The sequence below is a fragment of the Cynocephalus volans genome, chromosome 11 (assembly GCF_027409185.1).
Source record: "Cynocephalus volans isolate mCynVol1 chromosome 11, mCynVol1.pri, whole genome shotgun sequence".
Taxonomy (NCBI): domain Eukaryota; kingdom Metazoa; phylum Chordata; class Mammalia; order Dermoptera; family Cynocephalidae; genus Cynocephalus; species Cynocephalus volans.
Window position 1 is genome coordinate 24,375,702 of NC_084470.1, and position 13,896 is coordinate 24,389,597.

The 13,896-nt window shown below is 34.5% G+C and overlaps 1 protein-coding gene across 7 annotated transcripts in view; it reads right to left on the minus strand.

Moving 5' to 3' along the window:
- The window catches only part of CEP63 (centrosomal protein 63), a 45,857-nt gene that overhangs the window by 17,232 nt on the left and 14,729 nt on the right, over positions 1-13,896 (minus strand). For all 7 annotated transcript variants that reach the window (XM_063113957.1, XM_063113953.1, XM_063113955.1 and 4 more), the window contains 3 exons: positions 8,628-8,723; positions 7,699-7,821; positions 6,213-6,326 (listed from right to left, as the gene is read on the minus strand). In XM_063113957.1, the coding sequence (XP_062970027.1) occupies positions 6,213-6,326; positions 7,699-7,821; positions 8,628-8,723 (333 nt within the window). The remainder of the gene's footprint in view (positions 1-6,212; positions 6,327-7,698; positions 7,822-8,627; positions 8,724-13,896) is intronic.

The window sequence follows — 13,896 nt, forward strand, 5'->3', positions numbered from 1 at the left end:
TGAGTTTTCATCAAACTGCACCCCATGCAATTCTGCATTCCTGACCATTCTCCTCTGAGTGATCCTGTGCTGTTTGGGGGGCAGGTTGGCTGTCCTTGCTGTGTCCCAGTGTTCTCCCGGTGTTCCCATCTTGCCCACCGCCCATCCTCCAAACACTTCCCATGGGATGGGCCCTGTGCTATAGTCCCTTGTGATGACTTGCTGGCCTCTGAATGGCTCCCTTTTTTCAGTTGTTCTGGCTCCTCGCTCTTGCGTGGGTCCCTGGGAAACCTATTAGTGATCTTGCTGTCCTAGGGGCCGCCAAGGCCCTCTTCTTTCTTGCTGCCTCCAAGTAACTCCATCTGAAGGGCACAGCTGCAGCTTCTGCCGGCTCCTGCTCCATGTGCTCATCAGCTGGAGCCTTAAAGCAGCCGTGGCCTGAAATGCTCAGAGCAGCTTTTTCTTTCTCTCATCATAGTTTCTCCAGCCTTCATGAACTCCGTAGGTCTCTCCTCCTCTTCCCCTGAGCTCCAGCGGCCCCAGCTAGGCTGATGTTACATTTTAATAGTTGTAAATTTGGTTTATTTGTGGGAGAGAGTGATGCTGAGAACCGTCTATTCTGCCATCTTGACCAGAACCCCAAAATATATTCTTATAACTAATTTTACCTGTTTCTCTTTACCTTTTTAATACGATTACTAGAAAATTTTAAGTTACAAATGTGACTCATATTTCTATCAGCACTGCACTAGACTAATCTCAAGGATACCTCTTCTAATACTAAGAAAGTCAGAAATAATCACATAAACCACCTATAACAATTTTTTTTCTCTTAAACAGCTGGTTTTAAAGATATTTTAAGGTTAATACACTTTCTAAACTTTTTTTTTTTTTTGCACTAACCACTAATTTTTTGAATCAGAAACCAAAAATTTCTCTTATTAATTTAACATTTAGAATTCTAAATTCTATTCTATTAGAGTGGGTGGAGTTATTTCAACCACATAAGTCACAGCAGAGGTGGTTCAAAGTAAAGAAACAATTAAGAAGGCAATTTACATCAAAGAGACAGAAGCAAAAGCCAAGGGTGAGCAGCTAGTGTGAGAGAGAACAGGGAAGGGGCTGGGGATTGGGGGTTGAATTCAAATCCTCTTCTGGATTTGTGGTATGAACTTCCTGGTGCTTCAAGAAAATGACTCTACCAGCTAGTGAGATTACTGAACACAATGTGATATGAAGCAACAGGGCTTTTTATTTTCCAAAGGATCCCTGTATGAAGGCATGACCATTGCAGGCACCAGTCCCTTACCAAGCTCCCCATCACTGTCAACTCCAAATATGTGAGTGTAGGCAACAGCCTTGCAGCATTCGCACTAGGCAGTAGCTTGAAGAGCCTACTAAGAATACAGCTCCCAGTAAGATCCTCTTATCACTGTTGTGTCTGTGTCACTAAAAACTTTTAAACAGTAGGCCTGCGCCAGCCAATTCGATTAATTCTTATAATTCTACCAAGACAAGAGATTAACATTTGAGTTAGGATCATCTTTTCTTCATAAGTTGTGACAGGAAAATGATGCTTTTAAACATATAATCAATGCATATAATTGAACAGTAGATTTTAAATGAACTTGAACAGTATCTCATAGTTCATCTAAATATTTCAAGAGAAAAATGCATATAACGCAAACTCTGCTTTTCTCACATATTGTTTACCAGCTAAACATTTTACACTTTATGTTGACTTAATATTTTAATTTTTTTCAAATGTTCTTAATGTTCTCTAAGATTTCCCTGAATATTTCTTCTTCATAATTGTACTGTTTAAGCAAGGGGGAAAGTAGCAGATGATTCCTTGCCTTGTAAACAGAAATGACTTTGTGTTTTCATCTATATTGATCCTTTTCCTGTGCTTAAATAACCATCATTCTTTCATTGCATCTAATAATATCACAATGTTTAACAACTGTACTTTTTATGATAGATCAAACATTAAAATACATTTTAATATTTGATAGAACCAACGTTCCCCATGACTCTTCTTTTAAAAGATTTTGACTAGTATCATTCATTTATCATTCCATATAAATTTTATTTATTTTTTCCCCTCTTCAATTCCTCCCATATAAATTTTAGAATCATGCTGTCAAATTCTCAAAATGTAACAGTCAATAAATTATGTGGTTAATTATTTGAAAAAAAATTTTAGATACCTATCAAATACTTTACACCAAAATAATTTTTAGATAAAATATATAAAAAAGAAGTTATACAGCATTAGAAGAAATCTTGGCTTAGGTAAGACTTTATAGTATGACGTCAAAGATAGAAACCCCAAAGAAAAAATTGATATAATTAAGCAATTCTAAATAACTGTTTATAAAACAATTGTATTTCCATAAACACCACTTGGCAAAATTAAGGTAAATTGGGTAAACACACACAACTGCAAAATAACAGCAGAGGGCTAATACTTCATACTTAATATATAAGAAGCTCTTTCAAAATAGTAAAATATAAGCATCCTAAAATAAAAATGAGCAAAGAACACAATTTACAAAAGAATGAAAATAGCCATAAATAAATGAAAATAAAAATGCTCAATCTCACTCGTAATTTAAAAAATACAAATTAAAACAATCAGATACCATTTTTTTCACCTATAAGATTGGCAAAGACAAGCCTGCAAGTGGGGAAAGTCAAAAGAACTGATCATGCCCAGTGCTGGGAAAGTGTGAGGAAACGGACACGATCACATACCGCTGGGGAAAGTCTGCATCAGCCCACCTTTGGAGAAAACTCTGGCAATACATGTTAAAATCTTTAAGAAGGTACAACTACTCTGATGCAGCAATTTCACTTCTACAGCCATTTCCTAAGCAAATAAATAGGCAAACACTCCTAAATGTTTATATAAAGATGTTTATTCAAGTACTATTAACAAGAGTGAAAAGTAAGAAACTAAATGTTCTACAATCAAGGACTGGTTACACAAATTAGGATACGTTTAATGATAAAGTGGACTTCTACGCAATCATTATAAATGCACATTTGTTTACATGTCACATTTAAAAAGGAAAATTTTCAAATTTGTGAAAATTCAATAAAATACTTTATTATAAAGTGCTTAACATAGTGCCTATCACATAGTAACCACTATACATTTTTAAATTATGTTCCATGGAAATCTTCAAACATACACAAATATAGAAATAAAATGATGAACCCTGATATATCCACCACTTATCTTCAAAAATTACCAACACTTTACTCTTCTTGGTATTTTTCAAAGTTTGCAACTTCCCTACCCATCCCATACACAGTGTGTACAAGTTTTTTCCTACTAAATGTACATGAATGTAATGTTCACTGTATATAAGCATAGAAAAAGCTAGAAGAAATTTACACCAAGATGTTAATCACAGCAAATCTCTAAAGGTGAAATTATGGGAGGTTTTATTTAATTCTCATTTTATCTTCATTTTCTCACTATACTAAAATGAACATGTATTATATAATTTTAATAGTTGACTGAAAGAAAAGAACTCAAGCAAATATATAACTCAAAGAGTGAGAAATTATTTTTGAATTCCACTTTCAGATGTTAAAAAAAAATAAGAAAAAAAATTACACCAAAAATTTTTTTTAAATGGGAGGGGGAATGTTGATATCCATTTACGCAATCTCTCAGATTTCTACTGTTATTGTTCAATGGTGTCCCACATATCAACCAAATACAATATGTTAACCTTAACGGGATTCTGACTCAAACATCCAACTGTAAAAAAACAGTTTTTTTAGATACCTGGGAAAATTTGATCAGACTGGATATTAAATTATATTAAGAAGTTATTTATTCTGTTAATGTGATGCTGGTGTATTGCAGTAGTTGGTTTTTTTTAAGTCCTTACTTGTTGGGAAATAAGATGATGACTGCGCTTTGCTCTGTAATATTCCAGCCAAAAATAAAAAGAAGGGAAGGGTATAGAGTTTCAGTTTTACGAGATGAAAAAGTTCTAGAGATCTGTTGCGCAACAATGTGCATACAGTGAACATTAACGTACAGAACACTTAAAAATAGCTAAGGTGACAAATTTTATGTTTTTTACCACAGTAAAAAAAGATTGGCAAGATAATGATAATTACTGATTCTAGGTAATAGGTATAAAGAAGTTTATTTAAATGTTTAAAAAATGATCATACAGCACTAGCACATACTGAATCACAGAAATAATTTTGTTTAGTTTCTAAGGGAAAATGATAAGAACATTTATAAGTAAATTTTTTTTTTAGTTAAACAATCAGACATTCCTAGTTTAAATGAAACTTTCAGAAACATAATCCAAATACCCTTAGTAGGGAAAACAAATGCTGGCTCTTTAAAGAATTCTTATTCTAGCCCTAGCTGAATTATGGTAAATAAAAATCCCATTTTTACTAACAATGAATTTTTAATTATGTAGGGTCAATAATCACAATAGTAATTTGAAATAGGCTAATAGTAATTTGAAGAAAAAAAAAAAAAAGGACCTGCAATCAATTATAGCACTCCATGGATAAATAATTGAGAACTGTAAAAATTAGGGCTCAATTTGCTTTTTTGCCAACCTAAAAGCTATAATTAGAATATAACAATATCTTATAGTTATTTAGTTTGAATGTTTTAGCATTCAGGTCAAAAAACTCTGGCCTTGACATCTCAGGATTTCCCTGGCCTGCTCTGGCTGCATAGCTTGCTGCAGCCCAGAAAATAGCTTTCTTCCTTGGGGTTGCTGTGGGTCCCTCCTGCCATTCTGAGTAGAGTCACTCACAACAGAGCCATTCTTGGTAGCTTATCAGACAGCTGATGATATTTCAGAGGGACAAACATATAGCCAATACATTACTGAGACTTAAAGCAGCAAATAAATACAGATGTTTAAAAAAAAAAAAACCTTCCTTCTAACTCTCTTAACTTACATAGTCTATTCCTTCATTCTGTAACATTGAGATAACTACCAACCTTGACGGATTATTACGGTATTAAACAGATAATATACACAGACTGCATCTAGAAGAAACACTGAGATGGTATCTAGCACATTATAGATGGTCACAAATACTCATTTCCCTTTGTGTTCTTGATTCTAATTGAAAAAGCAAACAAGCTGAATATGTTCTAAGAAGACAAATTCCTAAATTAGGTGTCTATTTTTTGTTTGTGCTTAAGCCATGAGTTCTTCATTAAAAAAAAATTTCTACCAGTATTACAAAAAAAGTGTTTCTGCTACCACAAAGATATTACTTTTGGCTAGTGTGTGCACCAAATCAGTGTGAGTCTCTCAGCATCTGTGTCCAATCAGACAAGCTAACTGAACCTCCCTGGCTGATGCACCTCAGCTAGGTGCCCCAGCTATCACAGCGACAGAGCAAGCCAGGACAGAAGTAGAGCTAAGACAGCCAATGACAGAGAGAGAAAGAAATGGAAGAGGAGGTGGGGGGAAAGAGGGAAAGTGAGAGACCAAAATTAGGAGAGTGAGCGTGGATGTGCAAGACAGTGACAGAGAATGAGTGAGCCAGTGAGAAAGAAGTGTGGATACTACTCTGCCATAGAAAAGAATGAAATTCTGCCATTTGCAGCTACAGGGATGAACTTGGAGAAAATTATGTTAAGTGAAATAAGCCAGGCAGAGAAAGAGAAATATTGCATGTCCTCACTCATAAATGGGAGCTAAAATGAAAGAAAAGAAAGAAAATCACAATAATACATTAATTAAACTTTCAAAAAAAGGAGAACAGAACTGTGGTTATTAGAGGTTGGGAAAGGGGGAGGGAGGGGGGATTGGCAAGAAATTTTAAAGGGTCACAAAGATTGATTACATTTTGCAAACATGAGTATACTAATTATCCTGATTTGATGATCACCACATACTGTACACATGTATTGATACTCGATTCTGTACCCCACAAGTAACATATAATCAATAAAAAAAAAAAAATGGTGAGAAAAAAAGAGTGAGCTAGCATGTGCGCATGTGTGCAAAGGAGGAGATATATATCTGGGCATGTCTAGATGCTGAAGAGGACATGCCTGAAACTAGAGGAGGGTCGGCTCACTAGCTTACTATACAAGAAAGAGAGCAGGGTTAGCAGAGAGAAACTGAAGAGACTGAATGGCACCAGGAGCTGCATTAAGGTAGTTCGAATTTAATCAAAACCTGTCTGCCTCTCATTATTTTAAAATGTGTTAGGCCTACCTGAATTATCTCTGATTGTTCAGACAGAGCCTTCCTTTGTGCCTCTAGAGAAGATACCTGTTGCTGATAAATCAAGCGTTGCTTCTCCCAGTCCAGTGACTTCTGACGAAATTCCTGAGGAGGCAATTAAGGTACTTAACTTCTAAGTGCTTCTCTTAGCTGTCAACTACTTCCCAGACTCACTTTTGCTTTAATTTTTCCCCATTTCCCTCAGTACACTGCACCTTTCTCCGCAGCAGGAGCCCCATTACTCACTTAGCTGATAGAACTGTAGAGTAATACTGAATTCCTCACATACTGTGCCTCCTTATATCTGTCTTTCTAAATTTAACACCCTAATGGTGAAGACTATGAAACACAGATGCTGAACACTGGGTTCATGATGACTTTCATAGATTTGCTGCCCCCTAAGGGATATTCTAATTTTCTAGTGATTTTTCAAAACACTGATTCTGAGATAACTAAAATATCAAAAAATTATTACAGATGTGCATCACCGCCTAAATTTTTGATATCCAGAACCAGAAATTGAATAAATTCAAATAAATTTTCAGATAAGTTTGTTGGTAGCCCAATTCTTACTTCTCAGTATCTAAAACCTCAGGAACCAAATAGATTCAGATAACACAATATCCTTCAACATCCAAATTTTTATTATCTCAACAGAAAAACTACAAATTTTAATAACAAAGGAAATCTGTACTAAATTTTAACAGATATTGTAACCCAAATCCAAAACAATTCAAAATTAATGATGGATCAATAGTAACTTCAGATTGCATGATCAAGAAAATGAGTCCAATATTTATAAAAATGGAGCAAAATATCTATGGAGGAAAGAATACCAAGAAACTCAAAGGCCAGTTATTCTGTCTTAATAAAAACAAAGTCAGCAAAGAGGGAGCTGAATGGCTTACTATATCTAAATGCGAACTGGGGATAAACAATCTGATATACAGAATACTCTGTACAAAAAAAGCCATGTACTTTCCACATTTACAAAGCCCCTACTCTATTAGGTGCTTGAGATACAATGATAAATAAGACAAGGACAGGGCCTAGGAAGGACTGCTAGTAACTGGCAGTCAATGTTTCTCAATGGGAGAGATACTGGTCTTTAGGTACAATAATCCTTCCTGTGTGGAACAGTCCCAGGCATGTTCAGTATGCCTGGTCCCTGTCCCCTAAATGCCAGTTTCATGCTCAGTCATTCTGACAACCCAAAAAAATGTTTCCATACATTTCCAAATGCCCTCTAAGGGTGGTACTGCCCTGTTGAGACTATTGATAGCTAGTAACCCCATTAACCACAGGGAACCAGATGATGATAAGATATATAGTGGATTACCCTCCTACCTTTGAAATAGCTCAGTGGCAGTCCTGGAGATGGCAGAAAATTGGTTTCAGGAAATAGCACCATTTGAGGCAGCATTTTCCTACATGAAGGCTGACAGTCACTTTGAACAAATTATTACTGAGAACATACCTCTATTTTTCCAGTTAACCTCTCAATTTCAGACTGGTCCTCCCTGTGATTTTTGGTATTTCCTCGGAATTCCCTCATTTGCTTTTTCTGCAGCTTCTCATAGCTTCTCTTCAATCTGCCTAACTATAAAGACAGTTATTTCTATATTGAAAACTTAAAAATTTGTAAATGGTGATGGGACAAATTGGTATCATGAAAGTAAGAGCAGTGCTAACCAGTACTATTGAAAATAGATTGACAGCATATTAGATTTGCAAACTAAAAAACAAAACTCAAAATTACATATGGAAAACAAACACTAGCAAAGAAATATATTCAAATAAAAAATTTTTCAAAAAGATAATTTTTTAAACAAAACTTAATTACAATAGCCCTGCATTAAGGACTCCACCGCCCACCCCCACAAAAAAAACAGCAAATAAAGTTTCTTTCTCTTTCCTCTAGGCCTGTGGTTCACAAGCCTTGCTCCTGTGGGCACTGATATTCACTAAGCAGGAGAAGAGTACTTCAGAGTTAAATCAAAATAAAAGCAGTTTTTTCCAAGTCTGAAGAATAAAATTGAATTAATGGATAAAATTTTCTTACTTTTCTTATTCATCCAAAAATGCTTCTTAAACCTTTGGATCCTCCATTATTTAAAATCTAGTAACTGATTTAACTCAAAAATCAAAATATCAAACTTTTTTTTGGTATATTTCACAGTATTATACAAAAATAGCTCTATTTCTTTCAGGTACTCAACCAAGAAACATATTAATGCCTGTTCTAGGTAGTAACAAACATATAATTAGGAAAGATTCTTTGCCTGGACTCAAGGACAGAGAAATAGTTTTCCACCCCTGTACCTCCCATTGGAATATGTACTTCCAATATCAGGAAGTAGAAGCTGGCTCTCATTAACAACAACATGTAACAGAACTAAATCTTACTTCTTCATGTAGTTTCTTTAACTCCTGCTTATACTCCATGGCCATCTCTTGCTTGACTTTCTCATGTTCTTCTACCTGGTGATGCAACATTCCAACCTAAAAGCAGATAGGTGGTAGCTTTCATTATTAGGATTGAAATAATATTCCTTTAACATAAAAATAGGAAATAACCTTTGTACTTATTTGTAAGCTTAAATTCTCAAATTATGTACCGCATACAGTAATACCCTCTTCTCAGGAAGTTGAATACAAGTTATTTAACGATCTATGACCCTGCCAAAAAATGAGAACAAACAACTATTCTAGAATTTCTAGGTTCAGATGAAAACTTGCTCTTTGATTCATTCTCCACAACCCTTTCCATCAAAAAACACATGAAATAACTAAGACATATAAAGGTTTAAGAACCCTGGAAACCAAGACTACTTCATAAAAAAAAAAATACAGTACAAGAATAATTTCTACAAATCAAAGTGTGAATAGAAATGTCAGACAGAAAGACAATAGAAGGCTTGTACATGCTTTACCATTTACCCAACTTCAGAGAAACAAGTAGTCACAGCTATTTCATGCCCAGCCTTCACCTCCATAATTACCTAGCAATATTTCTCTTGATAACCAGTTAGAATTTCATCTACTGATAAGTGCGGAGGGACTGGGAGAATGGGCCATAAAAGAGAATAATATCAATCACAATATCGAATGGTAATTTTTTAAAAAAATCCTAGAAACAAACTTCTAATAAAAATAAGTTGTTAATACAATTCCCACAAAAATTTCTAGAAGGAGAAAAACAAAAACAAACCAAACCCAAAATTAGTAGAAGGACAGAAATAACAAAGAGCAGAAATAAATGAATTAGAGATTTAAAAAACAATACAAAAGATTGATGGAACAAAGAGTTGGTTTTTTGAAAGAATAAACAAAATCCATAAACCTTTAGCTAAACTAATGAAGAGAGAGAGAAGACTCAAAATCAGAAATGAAAAAGGAGATATTACAACTGATACCAAAGAAATACAAAGGAACATAAGAGACTATTATGAACTATACACTGGAAAATCTAGAAGAAATGGACAAATTCTTGTATACAAACAACTTACCTAGGTTGAATCATGAAGAATTAGAAACCAATAACAAGTAATGAGATTAAAGTCTTCCAACCAAGAAAAGCCAGGACCGGATACCTTCACTTTGTCAAATTCCACCAAAATTTAAAGAAAACTAAAACCAATTCTTCTCAACTCTTCCAAAAAACTGAAGAGAAGGGAATACTTCTAAACTCATTCTTACAAGGCCAGCATTACCCTCATACTGGAAAAAGACACAGCAAAAAAAAGAAAACTACAGACCAACATCCCTAATGAACATAGATGTGAAAATCCTGAACAAAATCCCAGTGAACCAAATCATTAAAAAGATCATTCACCATGATCAAGTAGGATTCATCCCAGGGGTGCAATGATGGTTCAACATAAGCAAATCAATAAATGTGATACGTCACATCAACAGAATAAAGGAAAACACACACGCACATATACACACACATGATCATTTCAATAGATGCGGAAAAAGCATTTGATAAAATCCAACATCCCTTCATGATAAAAACATTCAACAAGTTAGGTATAGAAGGAATGTACCTCAACATAATAAAGGCCATATAGGATGAACCCACAGCTATTATCACACTGAATAGACAAGAATTGAAGGCTTTTCCTCTAAGATCTGGAACAAGACAAGGATGCCCACTTCCCCACTCTTATTCAATGCAGTACTAGAAGTACTGGCATAATGTGACATGTGGAACCCCTGAAGAGCACAGAAAAGTTCTGGATTGATCTAGGTTTCCCTGATCTCTCTGCAGTTTGAATCTCTTCATTCTTCACTAATAAATCAGATAAATGCCAACATTACATATATCCTACCTATCAATAAAGAGAGAGGTAGAAAGTAAAGACAAGGGGCAATAAAGATTATCTCCACAAATCTATTAATGAGGAAATGCAGATGACAGAATGCCAGATCATAAAGAAACAAGGGAAAGAAATACAGATTTGATCTAATAGGTAGGATACAATTCACATGTTTCAATCTTTCTTGTGTACTATGGTTCCCTAAGAATTTTTCTATTACATCTAAATTTTCAACTTTTTTGAGGGGTATAAAGTCATTCACAATATCTTTTTATACTTCTTTTACCATCCATAGGCTGTATAGTGTTTTCTCTTTTTAATTGCTAACATTATTTTTCTCTTTTTTTCTTGATTAGACTTAACAGGATTACCAATTTTGTTAATTTTTTTTCAAAGGACTAACTATGGCCTTATTTATCCTCTTTTATAAATTTGTTTTCTATATCATTAGTTTCTGCTCTTATATTTGTACATCTTTTCTTTCTCTTTTACATGCCTTCAATTTGCCGTTATTTTTTCTAATTTCTTTAAATGGATTCTTAGATCAGTGAGTTTCAGCCTTTCTCTTCTTATGTATGTATGTACGCATGTATGTATTTATACTTATAGCTAAAATTCTCTCTAGACTCCACATTAGCTGCATCCCATAAATTTTAGTATGTAGCAAGTTCATTATCATTCAGTCCAAAATATTTTCTAATTTTCACTGTTATTTCTTCTTGACTCATGGGTTATTTACAAGTGTATTGCTTAATTTCCAAGCATTTGAAGATATTCTGGTTTTCTTTTGTTGCTTTGAGTTCTAGCTTAAATCCACCTTGGTGAAGAAACATGATTTTAATCCTATGAAACAGGTTGAGATCTGCTTCATGGCACTAGTGGTAAATGTTCCACATTCATTTGAAAAGAATGTATATTCAGCAGCTACTAGGTATAATGTTCTATTTAGGTTAATTAGGCAAATATGTTAATCTTGATTTCTTCACCTTAAGTGATTTTTCTGTCTGCTTGTTCTGTAATTGAGAGAGTGTGTTAAAGTCTTCCACAATTACCAAGAATCTAATTTTTCCCTTAATTCTGTCCGTTTTTGCTTGTATATTTTAAGGCTATACTATGAATTAGTTACAGAACTGAATTACCAAAGCAACCTGATGAATTAACCCTTTTATAATTTTTAAATGCCCCTAATAGTATTGCTTTTGGACTTAATGTTTACCTTGTCTCATGTTACATCAGTTTTCATGGCATATCATTTCAAGCTTTTACTTTCAAGGGTTTTTTTTATTTCCTTCTTTCTACAGTCTTTGGATTTAGCAAGTTCTTTTCCTAACCTCTTGAGATGAATTATTACCTCACTGATTTTCAGCCTTTCCTCTTTTCTAATATATGCTTTTATAGCTATAAATTTCCCTCTGAGACATCTTACCTGCATCCTACAAGTTTGATATGTAGTATTTTATTACGTTTCAATTCAAAGTATTTTCTAATTTCCACTATAATGTCTTCTTTCATCCATGAATTATTGAGAACATTTATGTTTTAATTTCCACCAAATATACACAGATTTTCAAGGTATCTTTTTCTAACTTGTTTCTACTATGTTCAGAGACCATATCTATGATTTCAAGCCTTTGAACTGTGTCAATTTACTTTGCGGCGCAGGATATGATCGATTTTGGTAAGTGTTCTTTCTGTTGATCATGCTGCTCAAATCTGATCCTTAACTGATATTTGTCTCTTGTTCTACCAGTTACTAAAAAAAACGTTATGATTGTGGCTTCATCTATTTCCCCCTTGTGTTTCTGCCACTTTTTGCATATAGATAAGGGAGAGAAAAAAGAGAGAATTTTCTTTTCTTTTTTTTTTTATTTTATTTTATTTTATTTTTTATTTATTTATTTTTTTAAATTTTATTTTGTCGATATACATTGTGGCTGATTATTGCTCCCCATCACCAAAACCTCCCTCCCTTCTCCCTCCCCCCCTCCCCCCAACAATGTCCTTTCTGTTTGCTTGTCGTATCAACTTCAAATAATTGTGGTTGCTATATCTTCTTCCCCCCCCCGTTTTTTTTTTTTTTTTTTTTTTGTGTGTGTGTGTGTGTGTGTGTGTGTGAATTTATATATTAATTTTTAGCTCCCACCAATAAGTGAGAACATGTGGTATTTCTCTTTCTGTGCCTGACTTGTTTCACTTAATATAATTCTCTCAAGGTCCATCCATGTTGTTGCAAATGGCAGTATTTCATTCGTTTTTATAGCTGAGTAGTATTCCATTGTGTAGATGTACCACATTTTCCGTATCCACTCATCCGATGATGGGCATTTGGGCTGGTTCCAACTCTTGGCTATTGTAAAGAGTGCTGCGATAAACATTGGGAAACAGGTATACCTTCGACTTGATGATTTCCATTCCTCTGGGTATATTCCCAACAGTGGGATAGCTGGGTCGTATGGTAGATCTATCTGCAATTGTTTGAGGAACCTCCATACCATTTTCCATAGAGGCTGCACCATTTTGCAGTCCCACCAACAATGTATGAGAGTTCCTTTTTCTCCACAGCCTCGCCAGCATGAGAGAATTTTCTTTTAAAACTATTTCATTAGAAAGAAATTTACATTCTTACAAATTTACATTCAATTTACAAATTTAGATTCTTTTTCTTAGTTTGAGTTCCTCCAAAAGTGTGGCCTGAGACATGGACTTCAGGGCAGATAATCAGAGGTGACTCCAGGAAGCACAGTGAAGAAACAGAGAGGGCAGGAAGGAGAACCAATAAAGGGTGTGTTACTGAGCAGATGACTGCAGTAAGGAGCTGAGGTTAAATTCCACCAGGAACCCCCTAACGAACCATACAGAATGTATTTCAGTACTGTCACTCTGAGGAAGAGAAAGTTGGAGAATTTATCTACTGATTCCAGTCCCTCCACTACTTGAGGCTTGCCCTGGGAATGTTAGCTCTCCCACACTTCCAGATTTCACCTGAGCAGCTTTCGTAGGCCCCAGAGAGAGAAGCATAGTGCAGTAAGATACTGGCTGTGTGTGGGGAGATATATATAATAGCTAAAATGTGGTATAGGGCACAAAGAATGCTACAGTTACATATCCTGAAATCTCATATTTTTATCATTACAAAGTGTCTCTTCACATTTAGTAATGCTCTTTGCTTCTGCTTCAAGTATACTTTTTCTGAAATAAATAGTTATGCATCTTTCTATTGAGTGTGTTTGCATTTTATATATTTTTATTTTACCTTTTACTTTCAACCTTGCTGTATAATAAACATCAAATAATTGTGTTTAATTATTTTTATACAGTTAAACAATGTTTATCTTTTAATTAGGCTAGTTACT